Source organism: Perca flavescens, chromosome 20 (assembly GCF_004354835.1).
Source record: "Perca flavescens isolate YP-PL-M2 chromosome 20, PFLA_1.0, whole genome shotgun sequence".
NCBI lineage: Eukaryota > Metazoa > Chordata > Actinopteri > Perciformes > Percidae > Perca > Perca flavescens.
In genome coordinates this window covers 10,610,836-10,628,161 of record NC_041350.1, presented here as the reverse complement: position 1 = coordinate 10,628,161, position 17,326 = coordinate 10,610,836, and the positions used below count along the sequence as shown (strand labels likewise).

General features: G+C 41.4%; 1 protein-coding gene across 3 annotated transcripts in view; it reads left to right on the top strand.

Moving 5' to 3' along the window:
* LOC114546961 (apoptosis-stimulating of p53 protein 1-like) overlaps positions 1-17,326 on the top strand; it is a 52,824-nt gene that overhangs the window by 22,659 nt on the left and 12,839 nt on the right. For 2 of the 3 annotated variants that reach the window (XM_028566157.1, XM_028566156.1), the window contains exons 5-12: positions 9,333-9,428; positions 11,986-12,042; positions 12,302-12,422; positions 13,271-13,350; positions 13,456-13,623; positions 14,010-14,150; positions 14,298-14,493; positions 14,905-15,033. In XM_028566157.1, the coding sequence (XP_028421958.1) occupies positions 9,333-9,428; positions 11,986-12,042; positions 12,302-12,422; positions 13,271-13,350; positions 13,456-13,623; positions 14,010-14,150; positions 14,298-14,493; positions 14,905-15,033 (988 nt within the window). The remainder of the gene's footprint in view (positions 1-9,332; positions 9,429-11,985; positions 12,043-12,301; positions 12,423-13,270; positions 13,351-13,455; positions 13,624-14,009; positions 14,151-14,297; positions 14,494-14,904; positions 15,034-17,326) is intronic. The other variant, XM_028566158.1, reaches the window with a different exon arrangement.

The following is a 17,326-nucleotide window of genomic DNA, read 5'->3' as shown; positions in this document are numbered from 1 at the left end:
TGTGTGAGAGCACCGCTGAGGGATATATTAAGAAGTCAGCTGTGTCTTCGTATGTGTTTTTGTGCGCTCTTGACAAAACACGCATGTCAGGGGTTGTGTTGATGTAGATTAAGATGAATATTTTCACTGTCATCACTAGAAATGCCTTTGATAGTCTGGGTTCAGGGACGGCGGCGGACTTAACTCACTAGACGTGACAAAAGTTCACTCTGCTGATGATGTGATACTAGTTTGACAACTATAAATATCATTCATATTATTCATAAATCCAGAACATTTAAAGCACGCTGTAGTTGTAGCGAAGTTTCCATTTGGATGAGATCTGGGCGATATTGTGTTGCAACAGAACTTGAGTTACATTAAGTGAGTATTCCCTAAATCCAGCAGGTCTTCCTGTTTTTGTTCCTAAATTCGGCTGAGGGTCTTCACTGCTTTGCTTAGGACACATGGCTGTTGATGGACAAGCTGTCAGCGTTAGGGTTCCAAGATGTGACCTTTCAGTTACATGATGATCTCTGTAACCAGCAGGCCACCCTGCTGTGAGAACATCAGTCACTGGAGTGGTTCTGGTTACAGAGATTTCCACTTTGGTTGGGCTGGGGCTGCAGGAATGTCTGAAGGCTGTTATTGTAGATTAAGGGGAATATTTTTGCTGGACGCGTACAGCAGATGAGAAAAGGGGTTGGGTTTCATTACTGGAGGGACTTGTGATCAGAACAACGTGTCTGTGTTCCTAGTATATGCATAACTCTGAGAACATACACTGTTGGGAAACGTAATACTCACACATTGAGAAGGTCAAATATCCCCATGTGCTTCAGATTATTACCGTGATGCCAACATATGTGAAACTGCCACAAAGACCAGTGAATTACAATGTCATCGTTCTGAAGGACTGCTTGTCAGCACATCACTTCTTACAGGTCGGTTGCGCAATTATAGCAAAATGGCTTGAAAATCTACGGACACCAATACAGTGGCAGACTATTGCATTCAATAATCAAAGCACTAAAAAGGACCTCTTAAACCAAAGTTCACATGTTGTCCTGCGTATGACTTTGTGTTTATCCTGAGTAAAGCTTCACACTAAAGGGTCTAATACAGTAGCCGCAGCCCAGCTGGCGCGTGCAAATGTGACGTCACGGAATCGCCGTAACTATTCTTACCCTACGCTGGTGGTCGCAACACTAGTTGCAGTCTTTTCCTAAACAGAGGTGGCGCTAATGAGGAAAGGCTACCGACTTTGCTCTTTCTACGGACTAGAAGAAGAAGAAAAAGGTAAACAACGGCAGAACTGGCAGCAGTATTTACGTCAATGCTTTGATTTGATTCGATGACCTACTTCGTCGGATTGAGCCTTTCATTCACCATAAAAGAACTCATTTTAACCCAGTAAGTTTACAAGAGAGACTTGCAGTCACTCTGAGAGTCCTGGCATCCAGTTACCCAGGATCTGGGCGCGCCGGCAAGATCTCTTTCATTTTGACATCACGATGATGCACGCCAGCTTGGCTGCGGCTACTGTAAAACGGCCATAAGTTTTGACATTCCCACTGAGAGACAGAGAAAACAATGTAAAGAGACTTGTCTGTGTCCCATTGTCTGCTCATGCCACACTGATTATTTGCAACTGGAAAGCCTGTAAGCAGCTCTACCAGTGTTGCCAACACAATCAGAGCTGCAAGCCTGCCCCAATTGTCATAAAAGTGCAGAAGCCCAGTTTTATTGCTTCGGATTGGAGAGGAGTTTCTTTGTCCTTATGAAATAATGTTAGTTTTTTTTCAAAGTCTGAAGTGTGATATAATGATATATTGTTAAAAAAAAAAAAAAATTAACATATTCACATTTGTCACAACTATTCATACATCTAGTCAACATACTTATGGCCATTATGTGGTTCTAGGCAGGAATTTGGCTCCTCAGAACCTCCATGATGTTCTGTGGCTGAACATGGGTGCGAGAAAAATAAGTCTTTTAAAAGTAGGCTTTGTAGTTCAAACAATCTCAAAACCACCAGTAATTATATTGAAAAAGTAAGCTATTAAAGTAAATCTCTCGGAAGTCTTGGATAATGTTACATTAACCAAACAAGTATTCACCTATATATGGACCACTGGGAGATTTTATAAGACTTTAATCACATTAGGTAGCTTCTTCTACTTCTTCCTTTTCTTCAAGTTACAGCAGATTAGACACAATGATGGCATCTTTGTCATTCTCTCTACTAATTGGATCAGAGTAAGGGCTGATTTATTGGAATTTAGCCTGTAACATTTATTCAAGGAAAACTGACCAAGTAGTCTGAATTAACACAAGCCTCCCAGAGTCATTCAATCAGATAAAAAGGAGTCCAATATGGGATCTGATCTGGCAACCCTGAGCTCTACCAATATCAAGTAGTGTTGAACACGTCTGTATTCCTCCAAGTCTAACCTGTATTCAGTTGAGCCAATCAGAGAAAATGTTTAGTTTAGTTGGAGAAATATGGTTCAAGTCCAGAATTTGAGCCTTTAGATGAATGATATGCTTACATCCTGTTGTAAAGTGAGTTAGGCTTCCTGAAAACACATCCCAGGGCTCCAGACTGCGACCTAATGGTCGAAATGGAGAAGATCATGATGTTGCAGTCCATAATCCATATATGAGTGGTGATCCGCAGGTGAAGTTCATCCATTTTGTTTGCTATAGACCGTAAATTGGCGAGGAAAATGCTGCGTAGAGATACATGATAAGGAGTTAGCCTTAGCCTACCGTTAGCCATCCTATTCTACTACTTCTATTACATTTTGAATAGACAGTTGCTGATCAAATATATAACTATTTACCTCATCCAAACAAATAGTGCTTGTGTGTTTTGAGTGTTGTGAGCTCCTCTCTCTGGCTCGCTCATCACTTAATCTTTCCCAAACTGGGTGTTAGTTGAACTTAGTTCGAGACTCCCCTTTCTGTGGAAGTTTAATCACCATATATATGATTGTTATTTCAGTGTTAACAAAAAAAGACAGAGAGGAGGGAGGGAGAGCCTGTATGAAGCAGTAATCCAGTACATGGACAGTAATAATACTTTGTTTACAATTCTGGATGTGCATTGGTTAAGCACCATTCAATTAAAATGTGACTGTGAACTAAAGCATTTATCAGTAAAACAGTTGAAATCGGGGAAATGTGAAAAATTGCGTTGCAGGTCGATTTAAGGTGTGCGCCCCTAAATTTTCTGCCTGTGCCCCTACAATTTTCAGTTAGGGCCTACAGTGCTCCTAGTAAAAAAAAGTCTGGAGCCCTGCATGCATACATTCTAATTGTGAATATGCAATGTGCAAAGTCATACCTCATCAAAATAAATGTGACTTTCCCTTTAAAGAGCTGCCAACCCTCTCAAGACAATTATAAAAACCTATTAATTTCAGCCTTAAAAAACGATTGAATAATAATGCAAATGTCATCCAATTTCAGTACTATCACTGCTACTATAATATGTTATATTTGATTCTTAAAACATAATAAATCACTTTTAATAGTCCCACATGTTATGTTTGCAACCAACACACACAAAGCCCCCTCACACCCACAGATGCCTGTCCTGCACCCAGAACAGCAGCACTGGCAAAAATTCCAGTCTGCTTTCATTACTGTGTGTGTGTGTGTGTGTGTGTGTGTGTGTGTGTGTGTGTGTGTGTGTGTGTGTGTGTGTGTGTGTGTGTGTGTGTGTGTGTGTGTGTGTGTGTGTGTGTGTGTGTGTGTGTGTGTGTGCGTGCGTGCGTGTGCGCTTATCTGAGTGAAAGACAGATGTATGTCTGTTTCACAGAGAAAAAGAAAATGTGTGGTGCAGCAGTTAAGTCACATGTCACTGTGTCTGTGAGTGTGTTGCAGAGAGCGAGACAGGGAGAAAAAGTGGAGGACAATATGACGCAGAAGGAGTCAACTGTTATTGTAGTGTGTGTCTGTGTGTGTGCACATACTGTACATGTCGAGTGCCCGCGTGTGTCGCTGGACGCATCCGGCGGCACCCTGCCACGGCTGTTAATCTGCCAGCATCATCTTCATCAGCATCATCATCATCATCATCATCATCATCATCATCATCATCATCATCTTCCTCATAACACACATCTGGAGCAGGAGGCAGAGGTTTATTGAGAGCAGCTTATGCCCCATCAGGCTGTGGTGCAGTGATTTCCCTTCTGAGAGAAAGTGGGAGAAAGAAAGAGGGAGGTGTGAGGGGCGAGAGACAGAGAGAGAGAGAAAGAGAGAGAGAAAGAGAGAGAGAGAGAGAGAGAGAAGGGGATGTCGCTGCTGCTGCAGCAAAAAGCCAGCTGCAGATGGATGGCATAAAGAGAAAGAGAGATGAAGGGATGCAGATAGAAAGATACGGGGATTAAGAAGGATGGAGAAGGTGTGGAAGAAGGAGTGGTGTTACAGAAACAGAGACATGCTGAGAGGTGTAAGAAGAGAAGAAGGTGTAGAAAGATGGAAGGATAGAGAAAAACAGGGAGGTATAAGAAAAGGATGCGGTGATGACCTCTCTTTTTGTACCGGTTTATAGGTTTTCATGTTTGTTTACTGTAGTAATTAAATGCAGTGTCACATTAGTGGGTTTTACACGTCATAGGAGAACACACCAATGCTGGAGAGAGTTTGTATGAGAGAGAGAGAGAGAGAGAGAGAGAGAGAGAGAGAGAGAGAGAGAGAGAGAAAGAGGGGGGGGTGGAGGGAGCGTTTGGCTGAGCAAGAGGGAGAGAGAGAGAGAGGGGGAGAGAGTGTCGTAAATCACAGCACATCACCGGGCGGACGAGAGGGAAAGTTGTGATAAGGATCGCTCTCGTTCCCCCCCCCACCCCTTCTAAGCTTCTCTCTGTAAAGTATCTCTGGCAACATTTTTCCATCTGAAACCATAAAGGGCCGCTGATTCGCTGACAGGCTGTGAGGATGGAGTGGAATGAGGTGGATTTGGTGCAGGAATTTACTGTTGAAGGACAATGCAGCAAAATTAAAGTCCGCTCCTGCAGGATCACATGGGACAGCCTGCAGGTAAATACAGGACGGCGGGAAGCTGATAGAAACTGCATGTTAATGTCAGCCGGGGCGCTCGCAGCAGCGCAGTCTGCAGGGTGTCGTACCGTGTGTTGACAGCGTGAGCAGCAGAATGCATGACACCTTTGTTAAGTGTCAGCTAAATTGCTAACTTTTCTGCGGCTGTGGGATGCATGTCATCATCAGAAAGATTAGGAGGACATAGCAGTGCCTACAGACAATATAAACTTCGTCGACAGAAAATCCCCGGACACTAATGTCACACTACTAACCACACTGTTTTGACTGACAAGTGAGCTTTAGTCCAACCGATGACAATCTTGCAGACTAAGGCTTTAAAATCGTGGGTGTTGTCGAGGGAGTTTACAATGCAAATAGTGTTGCATATTGCATCCAGATACAGTATATTTAAAATGTTAGCTTTATAGCTTCTAAGTTATTAATGTCAAAGATTTTTCAGTCTACCTGTAAAATGTAGTTAAAAAAAAAAAAAGTATATGGAAGCAAACAAAGCCATAAGGATTTTAATCTTGGAAGCATCTCAATTCCTAGATGTGAAATGTAGTCACTACTTAGTACTTCATAGCTTTGAAATGCTTCATTTTGAAAACCATCTTTCTAATTTAGGCGGTTTAACATTTCCTGTCTAATATTTTTAGTAGATAATTTCAAGTGGTGCAACTTCAAAAACCTCATTTCAAACGTGTTTTTTTTGCTTTGCAAATTCAAATAGGAAAATTTGTCCAATATTATTAACTATATTCAAGTTTATTTTTGGATCTAAAAATTCAGGTCAAGTAAAAAAAATCAGGTCACCAAATAACAAGATTTTAAACATCTGGGCTACCGAGGAACGGTTGGACATCTATCCTACCAGGACAAGTTCAGATTAGTGATTAAACATTGCTACTCTTGCTAGTTGACACCAGAAATACTAGTTGGTTAGACTTATTAAAATTATTATTTTTAGGTGACCATGGGTTCAGCAGTCAGTCTGGTTCTCTCCTGTTCCACTGGATTGGCCAGCAGCACACTGAAACTTGTTTACTAGCTAGCTAGCATGTATGCTACAGATTAAAGCTATTGACCTACTGTACCATGCTATAAATCCACGAAGCAGGAACGCCAAGATACTAATGGTATAAGCAATGCCAAACCATGACTCATCATAGACCACAGTGCCTGCTGGCATTTTATCAAATATTACACTGCATACGGGGTTCATGAGGCACATTCCTAACTGTGCGGCCGGTGCAGACACCGGGGACATATTGATTCAGTGCCATTTAAAATACTATTTGGTTATTAAAAAATGTGAATGATTTCATATAGCTCTTATGATATATACGCAATATGTGTTCTGACAATGATTTACCTTATAGATTAAATTGTGCTCAATTTTGACTGTTTACTTAGTGTTTTCTTACTTTTAGGCTAGTCAACTGTTTTAACTTTGCGTTACACATCAGGGAAATTAGTCGTTAGGAACATCCCTAGTTCAGATAAGTGGCTATGAAACCCAGACGCTTACATTTCCAACTGAATTTGAAAGGTTTTGAAATTGCAAAACTTCAAATTACCATACCAGACATTTTTTAGGGGGGAATTTAAACCACATAAACACACTTTGTTGCTTTTCAAAGTAAAATATTTCAATGCTATGCAGTTAGAATTTCAACATTAAGTATCCAGTAGTGGTTAATTTTTCACAATAACATATTTAGATGTTCAGTAAATGTTAATTATTTTGGCCTTTATTTGCTTCTATACAGTTACATTCACACGATGATAGATGTTTAAGGAAAATGTAACGTAGCTCTCTCTATCTAGTAACCACTGCATCACTGCTTACAAAGATGACGTGATAACAGTGATGTACCAGCATTGTCTGGTCTCTCTGGTGATACCAGAGTGCATTGGCAGGAGATCAGTTAGTATCTGCAGACTCATAATACACATGAAAGTGAGAATCTGCAGAATCCTACAAGTCAGCAGTTAGCTAATGACATGTGGCACCACTGACTGGGAAAACCAGTGCAATGTGCATAATGCCATTGTCTAAAACACAATGTAGTCTGCGTTATGTTGGAATACTCTGTGTCAGCATTATGTTTTTAAGAATGAAATAAGTCAGCATGGAGGCCGTGATGCTGTCTATAGCACATTGTGGCTATCAGTGTCACTAATCACTGATACTGATATTTAGCATAGCGCTAATGCTGCCAGAGTTAGAGATTCCACTCCCTGAGTCGTTAAATGGCCAGTGGATTTAATTTGTCTCACTGATGTCATATCTAAGAATTGCCATAACCCTCATGGCTCAGTTCAGGGTAATGGAGTTCTTCATCAGCTCCTCCCTGAGTCATGACATTAAAGCGTCCACTAAGATATGTGAAGACTTTTTTGAACATTTAACAAAATTGACTGAAGCCTCCAATCCTTTTTAGACCATTTCTGGCAGAAATTATGTTTCGAATAAAGTCCACATACTGTTGTTCAAGGTCTAGACCCCTTAAATCTCCATAATAGGCTTCTATAAATATCTGCAGCTTCAATTTTAAACTGATGTTTTAGAGCAATGCTCAGTTCAGGCAGTTAAAGTAACTAATCAAGTTTCTCAACAGTTTGCTCAAGTTCTGTTTTAAGGGTCAATTTACCCCCCTTTTTTTTTTACACTGACCAAGTCATGTAAAGAAGATACACTAACTGTAAAACAAAAACATCAGTATGATGTGATGCAATGGACTACAACAGGCCTGCTATTCATTCTACCTCGAAATGTGTTTATTGAGATTTCTACTTTAGTTGTTTATGTGTTTTGATACTGTACTTTGTGGTGATATTGTGTTGGACTACAATATTTTGAATTATGTTCCTATTGTTACAGTATCTCATCCTTATTTACGTATAAAGAGGCACAAACATATGTCATATGACATTTTTTTCCTCATTATTATTATTTTTAAATAGTTTAAACAAGATAATATTATGAAATGTACAGTAAGATAATGACAATATCTTAACAATTTGTATTCTGTATGACCTTCATATATGCATAACAACTATAATCATAAGTCTCATAATGACTCATAAAATGGCAGATACTTATTCTCTAGGTGCCATTCATTTATCAGTGTTACTCTAGTTTGAGACCTGTGCGCATGTTTGAGGACATTTAGAAACTTTATTTTCACAGTGCTGGCCCCGGGTATGTTTAAGTACGCTTGGGATGTAATGAATTAATACATCATGCAATAAGCTATACTGATATAATGACATCATACTGCGTCATTCGCACATTTTTTGCTGATGGTCAAAGATCTGCTTTGTAAGGCAAGACTTGATATTCCAATATTGTATTGTATTCTACTCTTCATTATAGCTTTATTTGATACAACATGTGTTGTTGTAATTATGTAGTCGCAGGTCTAGAAAGTAGCCCAAACATGTTTTCCATTGGACAAATACCATTTAGCAGCTTTTAAATATTTATTGACTAGGAGAGTAATTCATTTTTCACTGTATACTGAGAATGAATGCAACAGAGTCAGACCAGGTGTGTGTGTGTGTGTGTGTGTGTGTGTGTGTGTGTGTGTGTGTGTGTGAGAACATACACAATAGCAGGATGTTGTCTGCTAAAGGCATTTCTCTCGCCCCAACCCAAAACACACACACAACACAGTACAAGCACAATCATAGAAATGTTTGTTCTTAAGGAAATCTACAAACACAGCTATAACAAAGTGTTCTAGTGTGTGCCTGGTTTGATAAAACACTTTAACCCAAATACAGGACAAATGATCAGTGTCATTAAATTTTTTTTTCCTGCTGATGTTGATGTCTGTGTCACACCCCTTTAATGACCAGAGTAGATAGGATTCCGTCGATTTACCCCCGAACCAAAACTATAATTCTGTCACTCTGCCAAGGCCACCAGCTGCTAGTCTAATAACATTTCTGTAGCACACTGATGGTGACCTATGACCTAAAGTGTGAGGTGACATGTGTGTGCAGCTGTACGCTGTACTATTGCATTTATCTTCTGTCACTGTTTGGGTTTCAATCTTGTCAGTAACAGTCCTAAACTCAGTAATGTGTAATGGATGGAAGCGGTGATAAACAGGGGCAAACACAAGCTTTTTCTATGCACATACTGTATTAATATATGTGACTTTTTGTGTGTGTGTGTGTGTGTGTGTGTGTGTGTGTGTGTGTGTGTGTGTTTGTGTGTTTGTGTGTTTGTGTGTTTGTGTGTGTGTGTGTGTGTGTGTGTGTGTGTGTGTGTGTGCTTGTGTGTGAAGGTTCCCCGTGTGGAGCTGACCCTCTCTGAGCTCCAGGAAATGGCCACTAGACAACAGCAACAAATAGAGGCTCAGCAACAGATGTTGGTCGCCAAGGTAAATTGTGCGCGCACACACACACACACACACACACACACACACACAGAGAGCAGTTGGAAGGATTGCCTGTCAGTTAGTGTAAGGTTATCTACATTAGAGTCTGTCTGAAAAAGGTTGGCTTTGAGGCCCCAGGAGCTACGGCCTTGGAGGAATTTGTGTGTGTGTGTGTGTGTGTGTGTGTGTGGGTGTGTGTGTGTGTGTGTGATCAAGACCCATATGTCTTCCATAGGTCAGGGTTTAAGGACTGCCAGGAAAGAACAACACATTCTTTTGAGCCAATAGAAAACCATTTTGTGTGTGACAACATTAGTGTATGTGCTTGTGTGTGTGTGTGTGTGTGTGTGTGTGTGTGTGTGTGTGTGTCAGACACAGATTGTGGCCATTCCCACACTAGGAAGCGACTTTTGAGTTGACAGGAAATGAGGTCATCAGGGAGCTGCTGGGAAGATGAAGCAGAATTGTACTCAAAGGAAAGACACAGAAGGGCGATCCAAAAAAAAAGTTAAAATCTTTTGTTAGAGTCTCTCCATTAATTTGATGAAGTGTCTCCTTAGTCTAAAGTGGACTTGGATATTTTCAGCCATTAACTTTGATTTGGCCAATTTGTTTTGTTTTTTTAAATTTAGTCGCAACATTATGCTGATATTCAGCATTTTTAAAAGCAGCAATTTCCCTTTTAAATGACAGCTATTAAGTGTTTCCTTCCAGTGTGTAAGTGTTTAAGTATTTCCTTGTCTTACTGAATGGAAAGGTCTTCCAGCTGCCATGAAGAGGCTGTTTTTATCCTTGTAACATTTATATAATTGTTTGACGACTTCTGGGAAGAAAAAAGTCTAAAACCCAGCTACTGTACTGGCACCTACTGCGTGCACTTTTACTTCTGCACTGTCTAATGAAACAAGCTACTGTTATGTAATCGGTTACTTGAGTATGTGGGAACCACTGGGAATGTATGTGTGCGTGTGTTTCCAGTGAATGATAAGAGGCTTCTTGTCAACATTCCATTTCCCTCTTCCTCTTCCTCTTCCTCTGAGTGTGTGTGTGTGTGTGCATGTGTGCTTGCGTGTGTGTTGAGAGAGACACACAGGTCAGCTGTACTACGTGCCAGCACAATACAGAGAGAGGTGCAAACTGCCTCAGTCAGCATCACACAGGCCTCCCTCTTCTTCTTTCTGTCTGTCTGTTCCTCCTCTGTAGGCTATGTGCTTTATACTGTGTGCATAGGCATCCAAAATACACACAAATCAATATATTATTAAATATTATGTCTTTTCAATTTTGCATGACGTGGGGAAAGGGTGGCAGAGTAATGCATCATGCTGCCAGTACAAAGTCATGACATTTTTAGTGTCATATATGTAAGTCAAGGTGCCAATATTAACAAAATAGCTTGTGCCATCTTGGAGCTTTTCTGTCGTTACTGTGTCTCTGACAAGGACCACTGGATGTCACTGCTTCAGCATGGTGTTAAATGTCTCATGGAGAAATAAGTGATTAATTTACCCTGCTAAAAATATGTGCTGTGACAAGAGGTCTATTGTCCTGATCTATGGCACAACAAATTAAGTACCGTAAATTAACGAAAGTGAGGGAACTATTAATGAATCAGTCTGTACATGGGCTCTAATTGCTAACTTTTCTAATCTTTCTTGCAAACCAGTAAATGGTATTTGTATCACATATCGCTTAATTGATGAGGATATAATGCCATTATCAGTGTGATAACAGCAAGAGCAATATTTCTGTTCTCTTTCTTTTCTGACAGCATCTCTATTATTCAGTACAAAGAAATTCTAAATGACAAACTGACATTTCAAAAAAGTAAGTATTTATATATATATATATATATTTCAATCAGGAGAGACTTCGTTGCAGATATGCAAAGATTTATTGTAGGAATACGTGATATGACATGTACAGTCTTTGGAGGTTAGACTCCATCATTATGAAATTATATATAATTAGGGGGTTAGAAAACCAGAAGCTGATCCCCCGATGGAGTCTAGGCACTGATGGTGGTGTGAGGAACCCAAAGACCGAACCGAGGAGCTGACGGCAGTCTTGCTGGAGGAGGAACCAGGAGCCGTACATGAGGAAGACCGGAGGAGCAAGGGGAGGAGGAGGGTTGCGCTCTTAGCCTGAAATGACAACTGCGCAGCAGAGAGAGACAGGTTTAAAACAGGGATATCATGCTGCGATTGGCTCGTAAAATTCAAGACCGCTTCTGATTGGTTAAAATAAATAATAATAAAATATATATATATATATATATATATATATATTTGAAACTAAGACAAAAAAAAAACACCAATACTGAAATTTCTCATGTGAAATAATCAAAATGGTTCAAACTTAAACAGAAAATGTTTGTGTACATGTCGGACCCCATCGCTCTAGTTGATTGAGAAAATACACTGTTCGCCTTGAAGGATGAGAGAAGAGGTATAAACATGGCCTGTGGTCATGTTTGTGCCATCACAGAGTCTGTGCAACTGAAAATGAACAAAAATCTCAAAATTGTATATGTCCTTACCTTTTTTTCTTTTTCTTCCAGGAGCAGAGACTGAGGTATCTTCACCAAGGAGGCAGATCTAACCAGGGACAGACGCAGGTGGGGTCATGTGACATATAAACTGTAGGGTGGTTTTCACCTTTTTTCCACCAAGGTTTATTAGTCAAAGCCCCCACTATAACCTAAAGTGAATGTTTATAAGTTGGGTATAGCAAGGTATAACTTTAAAGTGTAGTCTGTTTATTCAGCTCAAGTTATGGAAATACAAGTATTTATTTTGGCAACTTTTCAAGAGCTGATTAAAATGAGATGAAAATGCAAATGGATATTTAAACTTTTCTTCTTCTCTCTTGTTTAGTCTGAAGCTGAGAAGCTGCAGCGGCTGAAGGAGCGAGTGGAGACTCAGGAAGCCAAGCTGAAGAAGATCCGAGCCATGAGAGGACAGGTCGACTACAGCAAACTGATCAACGGAAACCTCTGTAAGCCGAAACCCAATGCAGAGATTATCACTGTGGATTACAGACGCTGCAGTTTATGACTGAATATTAATCGTATAATAGTGAATAGTATGGGCAAAACTGTGGCTAAAAATACACTCAGTTTGAAGGTGACCATTTGAACCTAATGCCATGGTCACTGTGTCTTTTCCAAAAGTAATAGGAGTCAATTGAGTGCAATAAATTGCAATAGGTGATATAGACCACATATTTTTGGCTCTTACATGTTGCTGTAGATGTATGCAAACATAGAGAAAAATTAGAAATAGCTAGCCTGACAAGCAGACCCAGATCAAGATGTTGGGTCTGGGAACTCCCCATTGACGGAGCTCAATCCGAGGGACAGGATAAACGGTTGTCTTTCAAATTCCCTCTGCACGCAATAGGATAGCGCTACAACCAACCAGAGCAACGAAGAAGATGATGTGGTCAGAGCTAGTTCAGTGCCGTTCTTTGTTCTTTTCTCAAAGAAAAGCTTAACTCCAAGTCTTCCAGAGTCGCGGCCAAAGCCGATTCGAAAGACCACTGTTCGCCAGCAGCAGTCATCTTCTTTGTTTTCAAGTAGCAGGGAATTCACCTGGAACTGTCGCAACTCTGCCGTCCTTATGTTAAGCCCCGCCCACCGACTCTATACACAGTGTGATTGGCCCGGCTAGAGTTTGGTTTTTCCAGCTCGCAAGCCAACGGAGAGTTGCTAGACTGACGCTGGCTTGCTGCTGCTAGGTTGTGTCTAGATTTCTAAGAAATAGCCTTAATTAGTAAGCAAATAGAATGACTTTTTACTTTAAATATTTCAGTCTAATTTGTGTTGTCCTGGTGTCTGTGTCCAGCTGCAGAGATCGACCATGTCAGCAGCCTGTTCCAGGAGAAGCAGGCGGAACTGCAGTCTGCGGTGGTCAGAGTCGACCAGGTAAACGCGGACAGTTGTTTTGTTTTTATTATACCAGTCAACACCAAGCACAACTGATTTTGAGTCGGGTGAGTTTTTAAGTTCTCTCTGAATGTTTTTTACCAGTTGACCCAGCAGCTGGAGGATTTGAAGAGAGGACGCCTCCAGCTACACCCTGTTGCACCAGCTCAGGTGGCACACACCGGGTCCCACGGGGCACCCACTGGCCAGAAAGGATCACCCCTGTCTGGTCCTGCAGCCCTGGAACTGAGGAAACTCTACCAGGAGCTGCAGGTGAATTATAGCATTCTGATTGTCTCCTTCTTTCAGCATTTCAGCTCAGTCAGTAGGGAGTTGGGTTGGGAAGGGGAGGGTCACTGGTTCAAGTCCCCATACATACTGGTAGCTGGAGAGGTGCCAGTTCACCTCCTGGGCACTGCCAATGTGCTCTTGAGCAAGGCCCCGATCCCCCAGCTGCTCGAGGCACCTCTCCATGGGCATCCCCCTCACTCTGACATCTCTCCATTAGTGCACGTATAGGTACTGAGCATGTGTGTGTAATTCAGGTCTGTGTGTAATGTGTGTAATAACAACAGAGTGAAAACATAGTAACTTCCCCTTGCGGGATTAATAAAGTATACTTTATATTATTATTATTACATTAATGCTGTGCGTTTCAGGCTCGTAACCGTCATAACCTGGAGCAGAGCAGCAAGTTGGCTCAGAACAAGGAGCTGCTGAACAAGAGGAACGCCCAGGTGACGGTGATGGATCAACGCATCGGAGACCTGAGAGAACGACTGCATAAGAAGAGAGCAGAAGTACACAACTTTACTAAAGACTTTCCTTCACAAGTCATCAGCTAATGAAAGCGCACCTTATTTGCTTTTTTAAAATTATTTTTCTTGACAGTTGGTGTAACGTTAATGTAGTTCTAATTCTGTTTGTCTATCTTTACACCCTTTCAGTTGAGTCGTATGAATGGAGCAGGCCTGTCCTCGCCTCAGACCTTGTCCCACCCAGGAGGTGGAGTTTCAGGGCGAGTAGCGGCTGTCTGCCCTTACATCCAGGTTCCAGCAGAGGGGAGACAGGAGGCGGGGTACCCCCTGCCAGCTGACCCACCGCCCAAACCCACACCGCTGAGCCACATCCGCTCCCTCTCAGGTTGGTAAAATTACCATTTTTTTCTTCCTTTTTTTGATATTTTAAGGAACTGCACAAGACTGTTTCACCTCAGAGTTTCTTATATGTCTTATCTTATATCTCTGTCTGGGCTCTAACTTGCTGTCTATTTCTTTTTCCTGTCTGTTGGCTCCTTCTTTTCCTCTTCCCTTATCTGTTGTTGTTGTTGTTGTTACCTTAAATGTGATGTGTTACTGTTACTGGTGATTTTGTGATCATCGTTTTGTCACTTGTTGATGTTGTGGTGGTGCTTGCTGTTGTGACTGTTCCTGTCCCTGTTTTGTGACACCATCATGATGTCATCGTGATGATGTTCACGTTCGTGTTGATGTTGTTTCGGTGCTTGTTACTGTCCTCGTTGGTTTTGTTACGGTCTTCGTGGTGGCCATGCAGAGGAGGACAGGAGTGGCATCAGGAAGCCTCCTAGCCAATGGAAAGTGTCAGATTTAGACATCGTCCTGTCAGAGCCCACTGAGACGTGGGAGGGACCTCGGTCCCCTCAGGGGGGCGACAGTAACAACAGTGAGTCCCTAGAAGGCGCTACAGAAACTTACTCACCACAAGCTCCATTGGTGATAGATTAGCAGCACCTGCTTCCTCACTCCTTTAACTGCACCAGAGAATGTCTAATAAGGGGAGAACTTCCACTCTCGGGAAAATTCTGGGTTGGTACAATGGGGCTAATAGGGAGTGAGATAGGGAGTGAACAGGCTCTCCATAGACAGGCTCTGACTGCACCTTAAGGTGTAGTAGTGGGTCTGTTTATACTATTTCCTGCCTGATTCTAACACATGTTTTATTGAGCCTTAATCTCAAGGCAGATATGTTCTTGGTTTGAGCCCTGGGCTGAAGAATTGAAGGGTGCATTCAAACCAAGAATGCTGTGGAGTGTTTTTGTCTAACTATATACAGAACAGATGGTTAGGAGAACATAATTGAATCAGCTACAGAAAATGACCTCAAAATGTAAGGGTCGTGTGTATGAGGACGCAGACAAGACATCTGATAGCCAGCAGCTGCTAAGGGTTAGGAAGCGGGGCATAACAAAATAAAGTGGGGGCAAACCACAGTCTGGACTGAGACTCATATTCTATTATTCCTTCAGGTAAATTGTAGCTGTTATCAGTCGTTATGCTAAGCTAAGCTGACATCACATGGCTGAAGCTTCATATTTACCGTTCAGGCATGAGATTGGTATCAATCTTCTCTCTCATCTACTCTCGGCAAGAAAGCAATTAATGCTGCATCTCCACTGCATGGCACGGATCTACTCAACTCGACTCGCTCTTTTTTGGTTTTCCATTAGCAAAAGTTTGTGGACAGAACCTGGTACTTTTTTGGTACCACCTTGAAGCTGATACTAGACGGCACAGTTAAAACACTGCAGAACTGATTGCCAGATTTTTTTCCTAAGCTGTACAATTAACTAGGTGCAGACATTCCTCTGTTTGGTTTCCAATGAAAGTATTCAGGGAGTGTCGTATTAATGTCACAACAGTTACACATGGCGTCGCTATGGCAATCAGCTGAGAAGCTGATCTAGCAATTAGCTGAGACTCCGCTGAGGGGGTACTATCTGCAGTGGAAAACGAAATAAAGAAAAGGACCTGGTACCAAAAGTGAGTCGAGTCGAGTCGAGCCGAACCACGCAGTGGAAATGAGTCATAAGTGTATTTCTCAAAATGTGGATCTATTCCTTTAACATGGCATGTATTTAATAATCACACTACCTTAACTTATTAATTTCAACATCCATTCCACATAGCTAGAATTGCCTTGCCTCATTAACCACTGACCACATGTTGTTTCAGGTCACTCTCGTTCTGCAGTATGCCAGCCAGACAATTGCTTGTAGTAAATATGTCAGTACACCCAGGCTGGAATTAGCAAAGCATTTCTACTCACTTACTTAAACTACTGGGCATAAGTTAAGTGTCTTGAACTAGCACCGATACAACTCCCATTGTGCTCTTGAATGCCAAAGCAAATGCCACAGCTCTATTTATTGTCCCAGCTTACGTAATGTGGAAAACACGTACTTGTAAACCATGTCACCCAGTCCAACAAATGACACGACAAATGAATGAAAGGAAGCCTGAGGTACGCATGTAGCTAAATACAGTCTGTGTTCTGTGTGTGTGTGTGTGTGTGTGTGTGTGTGTGTGTGTGTGTGCGTGCGTGCGTGCGTGCGTGCGTGCGTGCGTGCGTGCGTGCGTGCATGCATGCATGCATGCATTTGTTGTGAGTGTGTGAGTGTGTCTGTGTGAGTCAGATAAGGAGAGATTTTAGGTAAGAGGGAGTTGGGGGTCATGGCAGCTGTTGTTGCTGTCATCAGAGAGATTAAGACTCTCTAACAAATGTACGCGCTATCTATTATACTGAATGAATGCTGATATAGTATAAGCATTAGTTGTCTACAGTGTTCTTAGAGCAAACAGAAATCACAGCAAGGAATTCCATGCATTCCCATTAGCATTAGAATGTGAGTGAATCCTTTATTTAGGATTGAGAGGAATGGATTCATATTCCACTGAATTAAAAATCTCTCTCTTTTTTAATGTCCTATTAGGAGGTTTAGTTGATGACCAACAGCTAAGGCTTCAAAAATACTGATGCTTCTGTTTTAGAGAAAAACAGAACGTGTCCTTTTATAAGAAATCACATTTGGTCCAGTCATTGTTGCCTACCTGTGATATGATGTATGTGGCTTGATTAATTACAGTACAAGGTATTAAATGTAGTATTGATTCATCTTTAAATATTGATGGATTTTGTAGGAACAGTATTTGCCTTCTGGCTGAAAGTTAGATGAGAA